Below are 16,882 nucleotides of genomic sequence, written 5' to 3' on the forward strand. Positions count from 1 at the left end.
ACTAGCAACAGCTATAGACCTTGAAATTGTAGATTAAGATAAACTAGTTAAGGAATGTTTCTCCCATTGTCACACTCTTTTTAACAAGTCGATGTTGGCTCCTCTTCTTAAGTTTGATAGGTCGGTTGGGTGGCGCCGATAGCGCAGCGGCAGCGCGCGCACCATGTTGCGAGGCTTTGCTCCTCGCGCGGGCGGCCCGGGTTCGCGTCCGGCCTGTGGCCACTTTCCCGCATGTCTCTCCCCACTCTCTCCCTGTTTCCGACTCTATCCACTGTCCTATCAATAAAGGCAAAAAGGCCAAAAATAAACCTTTAAAAAAAAAAAAATGTTTGATAGGTCGGTGAGGGAGAAGCTAAATTAAAGAGCGTGGCTGTGTTCTGAAGGTTGAACTATATTCACTAACAATTTAGACTTTTTGACTGTGGAAACTGCACAGGTTTTTTATTGAAAATAGAAACTGCCAGGGACACTTTAGAGGACACAGGCTCTCAGTTTGGCAACCTGCTACTTACTCTTAAGTACATATACCAAGTCAAGGCTTAGTATTAGTCAAAAAAGACACACTATGATTATAGGTTATTTATGACAAGTAAAAGTTATATTTTCATGTGTCCCTCCAAAACTGGTTTAATAAATGCTGATAATTAAAAGAAAATATTTAAGGCAGAGAGAGACAGCAGTACAGGAACAATGTTTAATTTGTCAGTGACTATTGTCTCTTCTGCTTCTGTCGTACTTTCCCATCAATTAGTTACAGCTGAGCTAACACGGTTCCGCTTTCTACAGTTTAACTCGACATTGACGGCTGGCTAAGGTCCATGTGACAGGACTATTGTGGACAAAGATTGGATGAAATCGCTTATTCTCAGATGTTTTACAAAAGGGAGCCCCAGCAGGGTCATATCAAGAGACATATAAAACAGGAATACTCAACGACTTGAGGAATGGATAACACTGACATGAGAAACTTAATCAGGAAAAACCAAGTAAGAAACTTAAACATATCCCTGAATACCCCCGAAAACCCCTTATATACTCTGTGAAGTGATTAAAGGTTTTATGTTTCTATCTAAATAACTGGGACTGTGATGAACTCTTAACAACTGAACATCCCGTCTGCCTTCCTGGGTCTTCCACACCCTCCACTCCTCCTCTACTTCAGAGGAGGAGGAGTGGTTCGAGGGCAGGGATCAACTCAGCAGATTGTTCAGACTGGGAACACTTAGACTCAGTACTGAAGAGGAGTGAACCCTAGGAGGAGCAGACTGGAGCCTCTGGATTAGACCAGTCTGGAGCTTTTTCCCTTTGACAGATAATAAAGCTACTATTTGAGATGACTGGAAGGTCACTGCAGGACCAGAAACCATTAAGTTTGGGATTTTTTTCTGTCCAAACAGCAATACAGTTAGTGGGAAAGTTTGATCCAAGAGGGACACATATTGGAGGGTACTGACCTCAGTTAAGAGATAGGTAAGTACCAGTTTTAACACTAGGATTTGCAGAAAATCTTTGACTTATCTAAGGACTGTATATCAGTCATTGTATGTGTTGTCGTTTTAAATTAAAATCATATTACATTTGTTTAAAAGTAGATTTTTTTTCATACTTCAGTAGTTAACTTATTGCATCTGGAAGTTTAAGTTATTGTTTCATACAGCTGTTTGAATAACTTATTGACATTAATACAAAGAAAGGCTTTCATAAATCAAATAAAAAAAATGTCTTTAAAATACTTTGCTCATTTTTCACCCCACTCCCTCACTTAATTTAACTCTCTAAACTCAAATTTGAAGTTTCTGCAGGGTGTGTTGGCTGATCTTATTTAGTCAAGTTTCGCAAGTAACGAAATGACGAAATGACAGCTAAGAAAACCTAATTCACATAACAAATCATGCAGACAGTGAATTGGTTTGTGTTTTTTATAAAATGGATTTCTAACTTTTCCAGAGTTAGAAAACAGGCCTGAATACAGCATTCACTCTATTTTTTTGTTCTAACAGTTCTCAAAGAGGATCATTGAGTCAACCTTTTTGATAAATAAAAGCTATAAAAACTCCGGGATGAAGACGCATATACTCAGCATGGGAATATTCCTCTTAGTGGGCTACATCCTTGTAGCTAGTGGGCAACCAGAGCCAGGCCAGCACGCTCCCAAGGCCCCTCAGAGTATTACCCAGAGAATTGGACTCGTAGAGCGGGATGTGCAGGGTCCAGTGAGGCCGAACATCACGACGCCCCTTCGCAGGCTACCTCCAATGTGCACTGGACCCACAGAAATCAGAGACACCTTCAAGTACATCAATACGGTGGTGTCCTGCCTCGTGTTCGTCGTGGGTATTATTGGTAATTCAACTCTGCTGAGGATCATTTATAAGAATAAATGCATGAGAAATGGACCCAACATACTGATCGGCAGCTTGGCACTCGGAGACCTGCTGCACATCATCATTGGCATACCTATTAATGTTTACAAGGTGAGTAACTATTTGAGAAAGATACAGACAATTTATCACTTATATGTTTTGAAGACTTAATGGTGAGGCATAAAGTGTGTGGTTGTTTTTGTTTGAATGTTTCACAGTCATCCTCTAGCATCCCAGTTCTTTAAGAAACATCACTGCTTACTTCACAAAATCATACTTGTCTTTCTACACCAGATGAGCCAATTAAATAAATGAATCATGAAGCGTGAATCAAACACCAGCAATAAATGTGGCACACACCTACATTAGTATCCAATGATTTGTATTTGTTGTTTTGCACCAATTGTATGCTTGCTAGCTTGTATACCTAACTTTTCATTCACCCAACGCTGATGGTCTCTAATAATTTAAAGACTAATTACGGTCTAAATGGTCAAACAAACTTCCCCTTTCAGGTCAATTCAAAACACTCATGATTATTTATTGTGTTCAATTATGATGGATCTAGAACAACCTTCTAAGGTCTTTTGTACATATTCTGCTGTATACTGGACCTAATATCCTGGGTACACACACACCCTGTTATACCACTTTTTTTTTTTTACCTGTTATTACTTTACTGGATCCTGAGCTTCTTTTTATCCCCTGATTCTGCTGGCATGTTCTAATTTGTTGGGCTTATTGTGTGTGTGTGTGTGTGTGTGTGTGTGTGTGTGTGTGTGTGTGTGTGTGCTTGTGTATATGTGTGTGTGTTTGTGTATATGTGTGTGTGTTTGTGTATATGTGTGTGTGTTTGTGTATATGTGTGTGTGTTTGTGTATATGTGTGTGTGTTTGTGTGTGTTGGAGGGGTGGCGCAGAGACAGAGTTTCTGTGTATTTTGGTAAGGGCGCAAGCATGTAAAAACAACTGGTCCTGCCTGCATACCAGAGACAGTAGAGGGAGAGTGGTATGGAGAAAAACAGGGCTACATATGACTTCAATTGAAGAGACTACCATCAGAGGCAAACATTCGTACAGGTTAAGCAGAGTTTTGTTGTTCCAAGAAAAGCTACTTTAGCTCTCTGGGTTGAGCTGTATGGAGGTCGAAAAGAGGTCTCACTATGTTTTCAAGGAAGAATCTGACAGCGGCAACAAACCTGAGAAAAGGGGGTGAAAAAAGGATTGAATGTTCACAGAAAATGAATGTTCAGGTTCATGCTTATCTGGATGACTGACGCTGAGAAAAAAACAAACAAGACAGACAATTTGCTCCACTCCCTGTCATGGTTTAACTCAGTCATCATCTGTTTCTATCTTTCTCAGCTCCTGGCAGAGGACTGGCCTTTCGGAGTGACTCTGTGCAAGCTGGTGCCATTTGTCCAGAAGGCCTCAGTGGGGATAACAGTGCTGAGTTTGTGTGCTTTGAGTATTGACAGGTAAAATGGACAGGCCACAACCAATAGACAGCAATTGTCCTTTCACGTTAGCTACAGTTTGCTTGTCAGGGATCACAGAAACATTATGGAGGGTTTTACTTTATGACCTGACCTTTGACCTCCTTCCTTTTTGCTTATTTTTACATTATCTGCTGACTGATAAGCTCAATCATTGCAGCTGCCTGATTGTCTGGAGTTGACTGTTAACTTTAGTTTTTGAGTTTCAGTTTTTTAAATCATGAAAGGGTATTTATGCAACACAGGATCCTTTTCATTCCTTTAACTGTACACTATCTGTGATTTTTTATTATTCAACCTTTATCTATCTGGGTAATGAACCTATTGAGATAAAATCTCTTTCAAAAGGGTGACCTGGCCAAGAGCGCAGCAGCACATGTCATAACAAATAGTACATGTTGAAAAAAAAAAGTTTCCAGACAATCCAAGATCTATCCTGGTAAGTGGGATACAATATATAATATGTATTAGTTATTTTTTGGACAGCACAACATAATATTTAATTTACTATAAATCACATTATAGTGAGTAGTGGGTGATTTCGTACACAGCAAGGAAGTACTGCTAAACAGCTAATGTAGCTCTGTCCTAAGACAAGAAATCTGCCTGCTCCTTCTTACAAATAAACTATTAGCAATATTATTAAATCATACAAAAACAGAGGAGTAACAATGTAATGCTGAGCTCAAGAAGGGCTGTTCAGCTTAGCTAAAGCGGCGTACACACTACAAGATAGTCTTTATTGGGCCTGAGTCCCCCTTCAGCGAGGGGGAAGTCAGCAAAGACACAATTATCTTGTGGTTCCATGAACTTGCCAGATTTTCCTGCAGTGTAAGGTGTGTTAAAAGTGATTTTACCCTCCTCAATCTGCTCGGAAGACAATCAGGACCGTCACAATATGAAATTAAAAAACTGTTGTGTGGGGAGAACATGGAGGACAGCCAAGCACCGACTCTGTGGATTGTCACGTGGCATGTTGTACTAGCCAATAAGGAAGCTAGCTGACCAAAATAGGAAGCACAGCAAACATAACCATGGAGGCTGACAGCAAATGCAAAGCATAAAGTTGGTTGGATGTCCGAAATGTAGGAATAACTTGTTGATTAGTGGCAACAACAAAAACACACCATAAGTAAGGTCTTTTACCCGCTTTTTATAAACCTAACAATGAGCATGGTCTTTTTAACCGCTCTTCTGTAATGTCATCAGACAGAGAATAAGGTCCTTTACCTGCTTTTTGTAAAGTGTCTTGAGATAACAATTGTTATGAATTGACACTATACAAACAAAGACAAATAAAGACTCACCACAATTGAACTGACAAGGGCAGGTGTCAGACTGAAATTGCAAACAAAATGAATGTACCAGCTAGCTAAGATCTACTGTAGCTATATTTAGCTTGACCATTATGTTTGTTTGCTCGGTCTTGTTCGACGACACAAGATTAGGAGTTCTGAGAGTCAAGACTGGTTGTTAATGTTAAATCTGTCATTACTTGACTTCATGTGTGAGGTCTCTCACATTTTCAAAACTGTTAAAGATGTTTAAAGTCTTTTAGTGTGTGCCAGGCTTAAGCTAACTGTCATACCAAATCTTGAAATAATTACTGCACTGACATGAGAGCGGTATTAATCTTCTCAGCTAATTCTCTGTAAGAAAGTCCATTTCCCGTTTTCAAAACATCAAACCATTCCAACTCATTTTGCTCACTTGTTGACTGACTGCACATGTTGAATGTTCCAGGTATCGCGCCGTGGCCTCGTGGAGCCGCATCAAAGGGATTGGTGTACCAAAGTGGATGGCTATTGAAATAGCTCTCATATGGATATTATCCATCATCTTGGCTGTTCCAGAGGCAATAGCCTTCGACATGATCACCATGGACTACAAAGGAGAACACTTGAGGATTTGTTTACTACACCCCATGCAGAAATCAGGCTTTATGAGGGTGAGCTGTGACACACATGTGACACTGAACACTGTTCAGACAAATATGGTGAGCACACATACTGCTAAAATGTGGATAAATAAGAAAACTACTAAACATGAAAGCACACTGTTAAAGCTTTCCTGGATCAGGGTTAGACAGTTTTAGAGATGCCCATCAGAATTAAAAAAAAAAAACGTCTCAATTGCCAGAGTAACTCTATGCTGACAGAAAAAACTGTCCATCTGTGTGTACAATCACATCTTCCATAAACCGTAAAAAACCCAACATTGGACAGTTTTAACTCCACTGAGATACCTTGATGAATGGATTTTTAAAAGCAAGTCAACCTGTCTGAACTGGAGACACACCCGGAGCCCCTCACTCCGGTCCAGACTACTTTGGGAATACTCTCCACTAAATTACTCTGACATGTTTAACCTTTCACTGAAAACTCTCTCCTACAGATTTTTCTGCATAAACAGTGCTGTTCTTGGCTTTCTCTCTGTGTAGTTTTATAAAACAGCGAAGGATTGGTGGCTGTTCAGTGTGTATTTCTGCCTGCCATTGGCCGTCACCGCCATTTTCTACACCCTGATGACCTGCGAGATGCTGAGGAAGAAGAATGGTGTCCAGATCGCGCTCAGTGACCACCTCAAACAGGTTAAATCATGGCTTTTGTCAATTTAATTTCTATTTGTTCTCAAATGAGATGGTGTTCTTGCTGAGCGTTTGCATCTGAAACTCAATTTGAGTCACAAGAGCTGTCAAACTTACAGTTATGACTTTTTACTACCTGCCATGTTCTGGCCTAAAGAAACTTGAAACTTTGACGAAATTATTTTTTATCTACGGAGAAACTTTGGTGCAAAGAAAGTCCCCACTGAAACAAGATTCCTTTGTGTCAGATGTAGTTAGGGTAAAATCTGTTGTCAAATTATATTGCAGTAATTTATTTATTTGTTTATGTGTGTAAAGAGGAGGGAGGTGGCTAAGACTGTCTTCTGTCTGGTTCTGGTCTTTGCTCTGTGCTGGCTGCCACTTCACCTCAGTCGAATCCTGAAACTCACTATCTACGATGAGAAAGATCCAAACCGCTGTGAATTGCTCAGGTATGGGCAGGGAAAAATTAACATCTCATGTCGCCAACCAAAAATCTAAGATCTATACAATCGAAGGTGTAGTTTGGAAAAAAACAATGAATCAACCTGCAGAACAGGGACGACAGAAGACTAATTCTTCTCTATGACTCTTGCTTTGTTTAGTTTCTTTTTGGTGTTGGACTATATTGGCATCAATATGGCATCAGTCAACTCCTGCATCAACCCAATAGCCCTCTACATGGTCAGCAAGCGCTTCAAAAACTGCTTCAGGGTAAGAAGAAACTACTTATCCAGAGAATATACATGGAAGGTCAAAGACTAGCTTTTATGAGAAGACAGGCATTTTGGAAATGTGTTTGCTCTATTGATGAGTTTAATTTATATAATATTAATGTAAAGCTAAAACTAGCAGTCGGTTAGCATAGCTTAGCATATGAAGACAGAGGGAAACAGCTGTCTTTCCTCTGGTCAAAGGTAAGAATCCTTCACTAGCACTTTGAGCTCAAGTTGTTTTGGTTTGTTTAGTCAGTTTAAGAATATACATGACAGTAAGTGCAAAGTGTTTGTGTGTAATGTGACCTGGAAAGTTAACTGTCTGTTGACTCCAGCTCCATAATGAACTTTCAGACATCAGAGTTTCACACCAATATATTTTATTTTCAAAATGTTATTTTATAAAGTAGCAAATTCCTAAAAACTCCTACCACTTCTCTTCCTTTTATAGTCCTGCCTGTGCTGCTGGTGCCTTCCAGCAGAGATGCTGATGGACGACAAGCAGTTGTGTAAGATGAAAGTCACCGAACGAGCCTCTGACCAAAGCAACTCGCGCATGACCAACAAGTCCACTACTGCCTGAGGAAAGGCCCGGGAGTGAGAATGGCTGACAAAAGTAGATGCAAAATATTGAAGAATGGATGTTTGAATGGGGACAAGTGCTCATTCTTGCTTCATCTAGAACAATGAATAAAGCATCAGTGAACATAAGGAGCAAAAAGTTGGGACATTTGTAAAGAAGTTGTGTAAATAATGACAAATATCAAGAAGTGTTTGAACAGAACAGAGTTAAGCAGAAGGGTTCATTTCAATTGGAGGAAAGGGTGGATTAGCAAAGAGAGCTCATCTGGCAAACAGACTGGATCTTAAAAGTTACTTTGTGATTTATTCAGTTTGTATGGATTACATTTGAGGCCCGATCAAGGCCCGAACAGCTGCTCCCCACCGGCTGATTCCCAGTTTTTTTTCCTGATCAGAACTGTGCAAACTGTCTGAAAGCATTATGGCACCAGAAAGCGTGTCTGTTTCATGTGTCTCCCACCTCTTCACTTAAGATATGAACGAGATTGTCAGAAAATAGCTGCAGTACCTAGAGCTGACACTAGTTGGCTTGTGTTTGATGGTGATACTTAGTGTTTGTGGGAGAATAAGAGAGAATTGCTTATCGTGTGTATTTCAGCTGTTCATATAAGTACACACAAATCTAAACTCAACCTCCGTCCATGGCTGTTTGCATAGGAAGCTTGTAGGAAGGAGCATTATTTTGTTGAAATTGTTATACTAACCCTGTACAGATGTGAAATTATTTCTTTCATCGCAAATGGCCTGGATCAGTACATTGAAGGCATGCTAACCTAAAATTAGGCTGAGCTCATGTTTGTTTTGTCAAATGTCAATTTTACAATGGACTGACTATTACTTCATATTTTATCACTCCTTTGACATTTTTTTAATGCTTTTAAATGTATTGTCAACATACCATTTTACCACTTATTATTAAACTACTGATGATGTATGATTTCATATAAATATTAAGCTATTGTTTATGATACTGTTCAATTCTGGGCCTGTTATTGAGGCTTTTTATATGCTGCTTTGACATATTTGCTTTAACTGATCCTATGACGACCCCTAACCTTTGCTAATGTGACAAAAGGAAGGGTTCTCTTTTTGCATATTAAAGAAAATGCTAAAAAACTTAGGAGTTGTGGTCATTTATAGCGAAAAGCATTGACTTTTTTTTGAATCGAGTGACTTAGTGTGTTTGATTATGTTAAGACCCACAAGGACCAAGAAGGAGGACAGTCGTACTCAACCCCAAGTGACTGCCGATGATATGTGTGTGTGTTCGGGTGTATGGCCTTGCACAAATTGGAATCAGAATCAGAAATACTTTTTTGACCCCAGGGGGAAATTGGTTGTTGCTGTTGCTCTAAAACAGTACATAAGTAAAGAAATAACATCGACTGTAAAATAAAGTAGAATAGAGATACTAAAATAAGCAATAAATACCAGGTAGGACTGGAATAATAAGTGACGCACAAGCGCAAATGACTTAAAGATGGAACATAAAACAATATTTACAGTTACTAGTATATACAGTGGTGTTGGTTATTGTGTGGAGGCAGGCGCTATCATGTGATGGTGAATGCTACCACAGAACATTACTGTGATCTCTCCATTTGTACCCCCCTCCCCCCACACACACACAGCTTTGACACGGGAATGTTCCTTCAGGCTAAATTAGTGTCATGCATGTCACATTAACTGTCAAAGAAGCTCTCTGTACTGTGATCTCTCACCACCCGTCTTTGCCTCATCTCTTCATGTCTTCTTTGTGCTTTCACTCTCTTCTTTTTCTGCCTGTTTTTCCTTGTTTTCCTTAGCTCTTCGCTAACCTTGTTTCCCTGCCCTTTCTGTCTCCATTCCTATCTCCATTCCTCCTAACCCCTCTGCCTCTGTTCCCCCATTACACTTTCAAACAAAGCAACATGGTTTGACATTAAATCAAACCTACTGGCGCTTAGAGCAGACCTAAATGAAATAAATCACATTCTGTACATTCCTGTCTGAACTGTCTCATATTCCACGCCCAACTCCAAACTGATGGATCAGCTTGTGAAAACTGGCATCAGCCCTCCAATGATGTATTGTTGATGGATTATTCTCTAAAATCGCAGCTACAAAAGAAAAATCTGTCATGGAAAAGTTGCAAAGGGAGTTCTTGTTCTGCAGGGAGCTACTAACTGAACTGTCTATAAATCAAAGAGTAATTAGCTCAGGATCAATTTAGAATCTCATATTTTGCTCTACAAAATGTGTGTTTGGAATAATAATCATTTATTGGCACAGGCAGCACTGATTTATGGTAATTTATGAAGCATTAAGAACTTTCACAATCGATCATAGAGTTCATCCTAATACGGATTCAGTAATGTGTAATAAAGGCACAGTTCAACACGTTTGTAAATACAATAATTAACTTTCTCACAGATAATAATAATAATAATACATTTTATTTCACAGCGCCTTTCCAAGCACTCAAGGATGCTTTACATTGGATTAAAAACACAATACAAATAAATACAAATAATAAAAACAACAGACAAGTGGCATAGTAAAAAGGAGGTGAAATTACAGTGAATAAGCACATTGAAACAGATGAGTTTTGAGTCTTGATTTGAACTGTGGTAAAGAATCGATGTTACGGATGTCTGATCGGAGAGAATTCCAGAGTTGGGGAGCAGAGCGGCTGAAAGCTCTGCACCCCATGGTGCTGAGGCGAGCGGAGGGCATAGAGAGGTGGAGGGAGACCTGAGGGAGCAAGAGGGGGTGGTAATGTGGAGGAGATCAGACAGATAAGGGGCGGCAAGGTTGTGGATGGCCTTAAATGTAAACAAAAGTTTTTTGAAAGTGATACGAAATTTAACTGGGAGCCAAAGGAGCTGCTGGAGGACGGGGGTGATGTGGTGGAAGGAAGGGGCTCTGGTGATGATGCGGGCTGCTGAGTTTTGGACCAGTTGGAGTTCATGGAGGGATTTGTGGGTGACACCAAAGAGGAGTAATTACATGATCAGGTTTAAACCACTGTTATGCATGTACGATTAGATGTTCTCACTTTTAACTCATCAAGCATTGCTGCAGCATTGCTCTGGCACAACACACCAAATATGACAATCTAAGTGTCTCTCCAGTGTCAGTTTTACATAAGAGAGGCCCTGAAGTCAATAACATGTAATTACTGTTGAGGATTTAAGGAAACTGATCTAGGTTTGGATTCAGATAAGTACAAAAGTGCATTAACTAGTTAGGTATGTAACATATGTGACTTAAAGGTCACATGATATATGAAATCCATCACGTTTTTCTGACACTAAAACAGTAGGTATCCCAAGTCTGTCCACAAACCCCTCAATCATGACAAATGTCTGCTCAGACAGGTCATTTGGAGATTTTCACTTCATGACATCACAAAGGGCAGTAACCCCTCCCACAGCTAGGTGTTTGTTCTGCCCTCTGAGTCTGCCTTTTCCACGTAAACAACAGGGCATGGAGATATCTCATAAATAATTTTGACATCATGACAATATAAACACTGAACAAAGAGACATTTGTTAGGACACTTGCAGTCACATATCTGTCGTCAGATACCATGGTCACTTTTTTAAGTGTGTTGTGTAGATAATCTGCTATGTTTATTACAAACATATTCTATATGTTGTATTACTATGTGATGTTTTAAATGTGACAGAGGGACTGCAGCTGTAAACTAACTCTAAGATATACAACTCTGGTGCAAAACATCAAATGGCAACACATATGTTTAATATTGTACATGGTCCCTTTACAAATAAAAGTTAAAGTTCATCACTTTAGTCTATGAACATACAGGCAGCTTTATGGATTCTTGATCGGTCCAGATGGATAATGCTGCTGTTTGGGAAGTGAAGGGCAAGAAAAACTTCATCGTTCAAGCATTGGTGTGTGCTAACATTCACTAGTTAACATTAGCTAACAATAGAATCAGGATGACTGTCAGCTGTTAATTTCAGTGTATTCGGGCAGTAATGTGAGATTTAGTCAAAACAACAACAATAAACTTTGATGTTAGGATGAGGAGTGGTTTGTTCTTTAGTCCCCTGAGGGTCATTAACCTACAAATGTTCTCCCCTCTGTGTTTTCTATTTAAAATGTTTTTCTGTAGATGCAAACCCTCCTCGTCGGTCACTGTATCACATTAAACAACAACTGTCTTTCATTTGAAAAATAGACAAATAAAACTAATAAAAAACACGTTGTGGACAACTAAAACCAGTAACATTTAAGTTTAAACAGCGGAGAGCTCTTCTTGTCCGCCAGTTCCTTAAGAGTGTAACATGAAACGAAAGTTATTATTTAGACGCAAGTGGAAAAGATATATAATGTAGAGAAGATGGTTACTCAACTGGAAAGTAACTGCACATTTACCTGCATCACACCTTGACACGCTGGAAGGTGATAATGCTTGTTGTAATCAATTTAACGCCCTCTGCTGGTGAAAGAAAAACGCAAGTGTGATACAAGAATACTCAAATGGAACACTTTTTGACTTGTGATTAATATGGTAATATGGGGACATGGCTGCCATAAAGATAGCAGATACCGATCGTCACTGGATATGCTAAAATCGGCCAATATTATCGGCTGGCCAATTAATTGGTCGGGCTCTAGTTGATATGTTTATGACTTGTAATTTGAGCACAGGAACAAAACATCTCTAACTAAAAGCGTATTTTTCTTCCGAGAGAGTGAATTAGGTGGATTCAGAGGCAGGAAATGAAAACCTGCAGCAGATTGATGTTATGAGGTTAATAAACTATAGTAAACTCTTGATAGATTTATGATGTGGCTGAGATCTTTTTCACACTCAAAAGTCACTGTACATATTTTTTTTTATTGGACTCACTGAACTTTGTCTCTAAAAACACAAACACACAAACACCCTGTTCTGGAATCTGGATTAGAGAGATTCTCGGTTGGGCTGATCAGTTTAAAGCTGACCTCTTTCTGCTCTCCCTGTTCTCCCAAAACAAATGTTTTGTTACACCTATAATTATTAATTTTGCATACTTTCCCAACATGTGCGTCAGACATGTGCCAGCACTCTACAAAGTATTAGCAGAAGTTGCATGAACATGATGTTTGACTTAGCTTTAAAACATTGCAGATGCAGAAGTTGTTTTTTTTTCTTTAAGCAAAACTCAAAATACTCCTGTATGCCAAACAGCTCAGGTTGAGGCTTAGGTATGCAAATATATGACACATTTAGCTTTCTCTGTTATCCAGTAACTTCTTTTACCTTTTGGGCTGTCATTGATGTCTTTTGATCTCACTGTGCCTGACAGAAATGTAATAATTAAAACCACATGCACATATCTTGATACACAGGGCTTGCTTCTTCTTAGTGTTACAATATTTATTGTGGATTGATAGCACAAGCAGAGAAGCTTTCAGCCTGCCATTGCTTCTGCTAACATTTGGAAAGAACAAAGAAAATATGTTTTCATTATGAGTGTGAATGTCTCTGTGTGTGTATGTGTGTGTGTGTGTGTGTGTGTGTGTGTGTTGCCTGTGTGTAGTTGAGCCATGGACATACTTCAAGGGGGAAAAATGTTGAAGCAAACTCAAACTGAAACCATCAAGTTTTTTAGGAAACTAAACTGAAGGAATGTGAGCTGGAATTTGTGATTCTGTTGAAGTGTGGGTTTTTTGTTGAAATCAAGGTCTATTTTCATTTCACACGTCCAGGAATGCTTGATAAATGACGAGAAATACAGCTCATCACTTTTATTTTCCCATGTGTACATAGAGATACAGAGCACACGCACGCACGCACGCACGCACGCACGCACGCACGCACGCACACGCACACACACACACACACACACACGGCAGGTATAGAAGAAACAGAAGGTGAGCAGACTCAGCCAGCAGAAGGAATTCATCAGACTGATAAATATGGATATGATTAGAACATCTTCTGCATTGCTTTTCTACTAAAGTGATGACAAATCTTTAGGTCTGGAGTGAAAACAAGGATTTTTCAGCAACAGACACGCGTGTGCTGTATGAGTCTGTCATATACTGCAAACATGGCACACGTTAACGTGCCGCTCACATTCAATACATTTGCAAATGATTGTGTTAGCCGTACAGAGTAGATGTGTTTATATTAGAGGTGGGCAAAAAGATTTGTGTAGAAATGAGCCGATTTTAAATTCATAAATTGTGTGTGTGTGTGTGTGTGTGTGTGTGTGTGTGAGATTTTAAATAGATAATAGATAAATTCAAAAATGATTAATTCTTTTGTGGTTATTCAGTCACTCCATGCTAAGCACTGTAACTCAGTAGAATGACAAATGGAGCAGCAAGAAATTCAGCCAGTCTCACAGATGACTGGAGAAGATTGTGAAGTATGTATTAAATCAATATGAGACTTTGAATCATGAAACCTAAATCAAAAATAGATTCTTAATTGAATCATGACCATAAGAATCTAAATCAAAACCATATCGAATCGTTAGACACAAAGGTTCCCAGCACTATTATCATGACAAAAGGTCACGAAAAATGTAAAGGGCCCCTTAACGTTTCCAAAAGCGCACAGTGTAGTTAACTAATTCGCAACTTAGAAGAAAAATCTGTTTTTGTTTATGAAAAATGACAGTAATCTCTAAAATGATTGTAATGATCTTCACCAGCTAATAATAATCCTTGTTTTAAAAAAGAAGTGATGAGCTGAAGACTTAATTAAGGATTTTCCTTTGAGCCTTATTGCATGCTCCAAAACCATCAAAACAAGTCAAAAATAATAAAACTGGTAAAAATGTATTCATATGTCTGGAGCGCTGTTGGCCAAGTGGCTGATTTGAGTCTGATTTACGACTCTCTCCACTCTCTCAAAAACCTTTCACTTTTGTGAATACAAACTGTCTGAGGAGAACGTTCCCTTGATGTGACTCTGCACCTAACTATACCACAATGAGAGACACGGGCTAAAATGTAATATAGGAGAAAAAAAAGTACGACATTTCAATCAAGCATAATGACTGATTGGGTGATGATTACGAGAACTTGAAAGAAGGCTTTGCTTTTTTTGTACAGGAGGATTCTTACAGGTCATCAATAATGTGTCAGTAACTGTCACTACTTTCGTAACAATGAAAGTCTTTGCTACTTTGTCAAAACATTATGGGGAGTGAACCTTCTTTTTCAGCCAAACCAGCACATTCTTGAAGCTGCCTGCTGTTACAGAAATAAGGAGAAACAAAACTGGAGGGATGAATTGGGTGGAGGTCGCTTCATTTATTCTGGCTCATCAGGTCAAAGAGGTAGAATAACATAAAGAAAATATTTCTTCTTGCATATTAGAACGATGGAAATATGAAATCCTCACAGCTTGTAGTGTATATGGTAATAGTTATGGATCTCTATATCATTACAGAATATTTATTTCTCACTGTTGTCTTTTAATAGATCAATTCCCACTCTTCTGTAGGGCAAAATCTTTTACAGCAGCAGAGTTTTCTCAAAAAACTGAACATGCTACTTTCTCATTCATGGGCAAACGTGATGGTTTTGTTATTTTATTGTAGAAGTTCACGGAGTGGTGCAATACCCATTAATGACAGCGGCACTAGTATGCATAGACAATAGAGCAGGCTGCGAAGGGAGAGCCAATGATTTCATAAGCAGTTCACACAGCCAGCATTAACCCTCAGAGTTAGCCTAAACCACTATCTGGTGGTCCTGTGTATTCTCCATGGCCACCTGTTTATCAAGAAGAGGAATAAAGGGTTACTCCCACTGGTCGTTTACGGTGCGGGTGCAGAGCTTGGCCACTAGGGAGCACCAGGGACTGGATTAAGACAGAGTTGTGTTTAACTTCATGCACATGTCATCCTGTTACTCAATAGTGCATTTTTTGTTTACTTTTTTTTCATATTTTTGACCCCATTTGTATCACTTTAATATAAGATTGTATGGCCATAAACCTTGTCTTGTAATGGTAAATGTACGTGTGAAATAATACTGTAAAGTCCTGTAATTAGATCAACCTATTGATTAAATATGATATCCAGTGAGGTCATCACACGTCTGTTGGTCGTCCATCCTCATACAAACCACTGTGCTGTTTGCAGACCTGTGGCTCGGCTCTCTGCTGCTTTACATTGCAAATACACCCGTGTTTACATTTGCTCCGCACTGACAATGGTCACTATGGGTTACCTTGACTCACAACACAGGTAACCAATCAGAACCCAAGGGGGTTGGGGTTGGGATGGAGGTGAGTGTGTGTGTGTGTGTGTGTGTGTGTGTGTGGGTGGGGGGGGGGGGGGGGGGTGGGGGACAGTATGAAAAAGAGGAAGCAATAACTGCCAAGGGCTTGACGGGAGGAAGAAAATCATGCCGATCCTCACTGATCCAAAGTCTGCGTTAGAGTTGTCTGTGTGATTGAAGATTCACAAACAGGAACTGATCCCAGGTCTGTGAGCACATGAGGGCTCTCTGTTTGCCAAAAGGTATGAGAACAATTTCCGTTCCACTTGTGGATCCACCAGGCAGCTACAGACACGAGATATAAACACAAGGTAAGACCTCCACTTATTCTTATTCTACAACAGGACGACGACTCCTCTCTCCATATGTATTCACATCAAAACTTCAACAACTAAAGAAAAGTAAGCTGCTCTCATGGTTTCTGTGCGATGCATGACATGTGCTGAAAGGAAAGTGAAAGTATATTTCAGAGTGTGTGTGTGTGTAAGTTTCTAAGCATGGCTGTTTGACGCAGTTTAACCAGTCGGCAGGATGGTAAAAAGTACCTGTGTTTGATTTACTCTCACAGCTTTACTTTTATAGCATACTTCAAACACAGAGGCAAGTCACAGTGCTTAATGAAACAGCACACACAAAAAAAGAATGAGACATTAAAATCACTGTTTAATAGAATCTGTGATAAAACTGAAAACGATCTTCTAACACCTTTTTTTTTTAAATACACACATGAACACTAAAAGTGGTTTCAAACTAAAGGTGTGTTTTGACCACCTCAGGCATTCCACGATTCCATTCTCCTTTACTCCTCTAACACACATAAAAACACACAACCCTGCGCACACACCCGCCATATTTCACTGTGTTCATTTAACAAGGCCTGGTTACCCCAAGCAACAAGAGG

General features: G+C 39.4%; 1 protein-coding gene across 1 annotated transcript; it reads left to right on the forward strand.

Annotated features, from left to right (window-relative positions):
* Window positions 1–1,240: 1,240 nt before the first annotated feature.
* Window positions 1,241–7,856, forward strand: ednrba (endothelin receptor Ba). The gene is made up of 8 exons (XM_079349494.1): window positions 1,241–1,470; window positions 2,001–2,474; window positions 3,728–3,840; window positions 5,602–5,806; window positions 6,299–6,448; window positions 6,764–6,897; window positions 7,051–7,159; window positions 7,613–7,856. Exons 2-8 carry the CDS (start codon window positions 2,061–2,063, stop codon window positions 7,742–7,744), a joined length of 1,257 nt encoding a protein of 418 aa, XP_079205620.1. The 5' UTR covers window positions 1,241–1,470; window positions 2,001–2,060; the 3' UTR covers window positions 7,745–7,856.
* Window positions 7,857–16,882: the final 9,026 nt, after the last annotated feature.

Source organism: Symphodus melops (genome assembly GCF_947650265.1).
Source record: "Symphodus melops genome assembly, chromosome: 7".
NCBI classification, from domain to species: Eukaryota; Metazoa; Chordata; class Actinopteri; order Labriformes; family Labridae; genus Symphodus; species Symphodus melops.

What these genes read in the sequence shown, in the direction of transcription:
- ednrba (XM_079349494.1), top strand. Translation starts at nt 2,061, where the DNA reads ATGAAGACGCATATACTCAGCATGGGAATATTCCTCTTAGTGGGCTAC. An exon ending in TGTGCTTTGAGTATTGACAG is followed by an intron (nt 3,841 to 5,601) that starts GTAAAATGGACA and finishes TGAATGTTCCAG; the next exon opens with GTATCGCGCCGTGGCCTCGT. An exon ending in AGAAATCAGGCTTTATGAGG is followed by an intron (nt 5,807 to 6,298) that starts GTGAGCTGTGAC and finishes CTCTCTGTGTAG; the next exon opens with TTTTATAAAACAGCGAAGGA.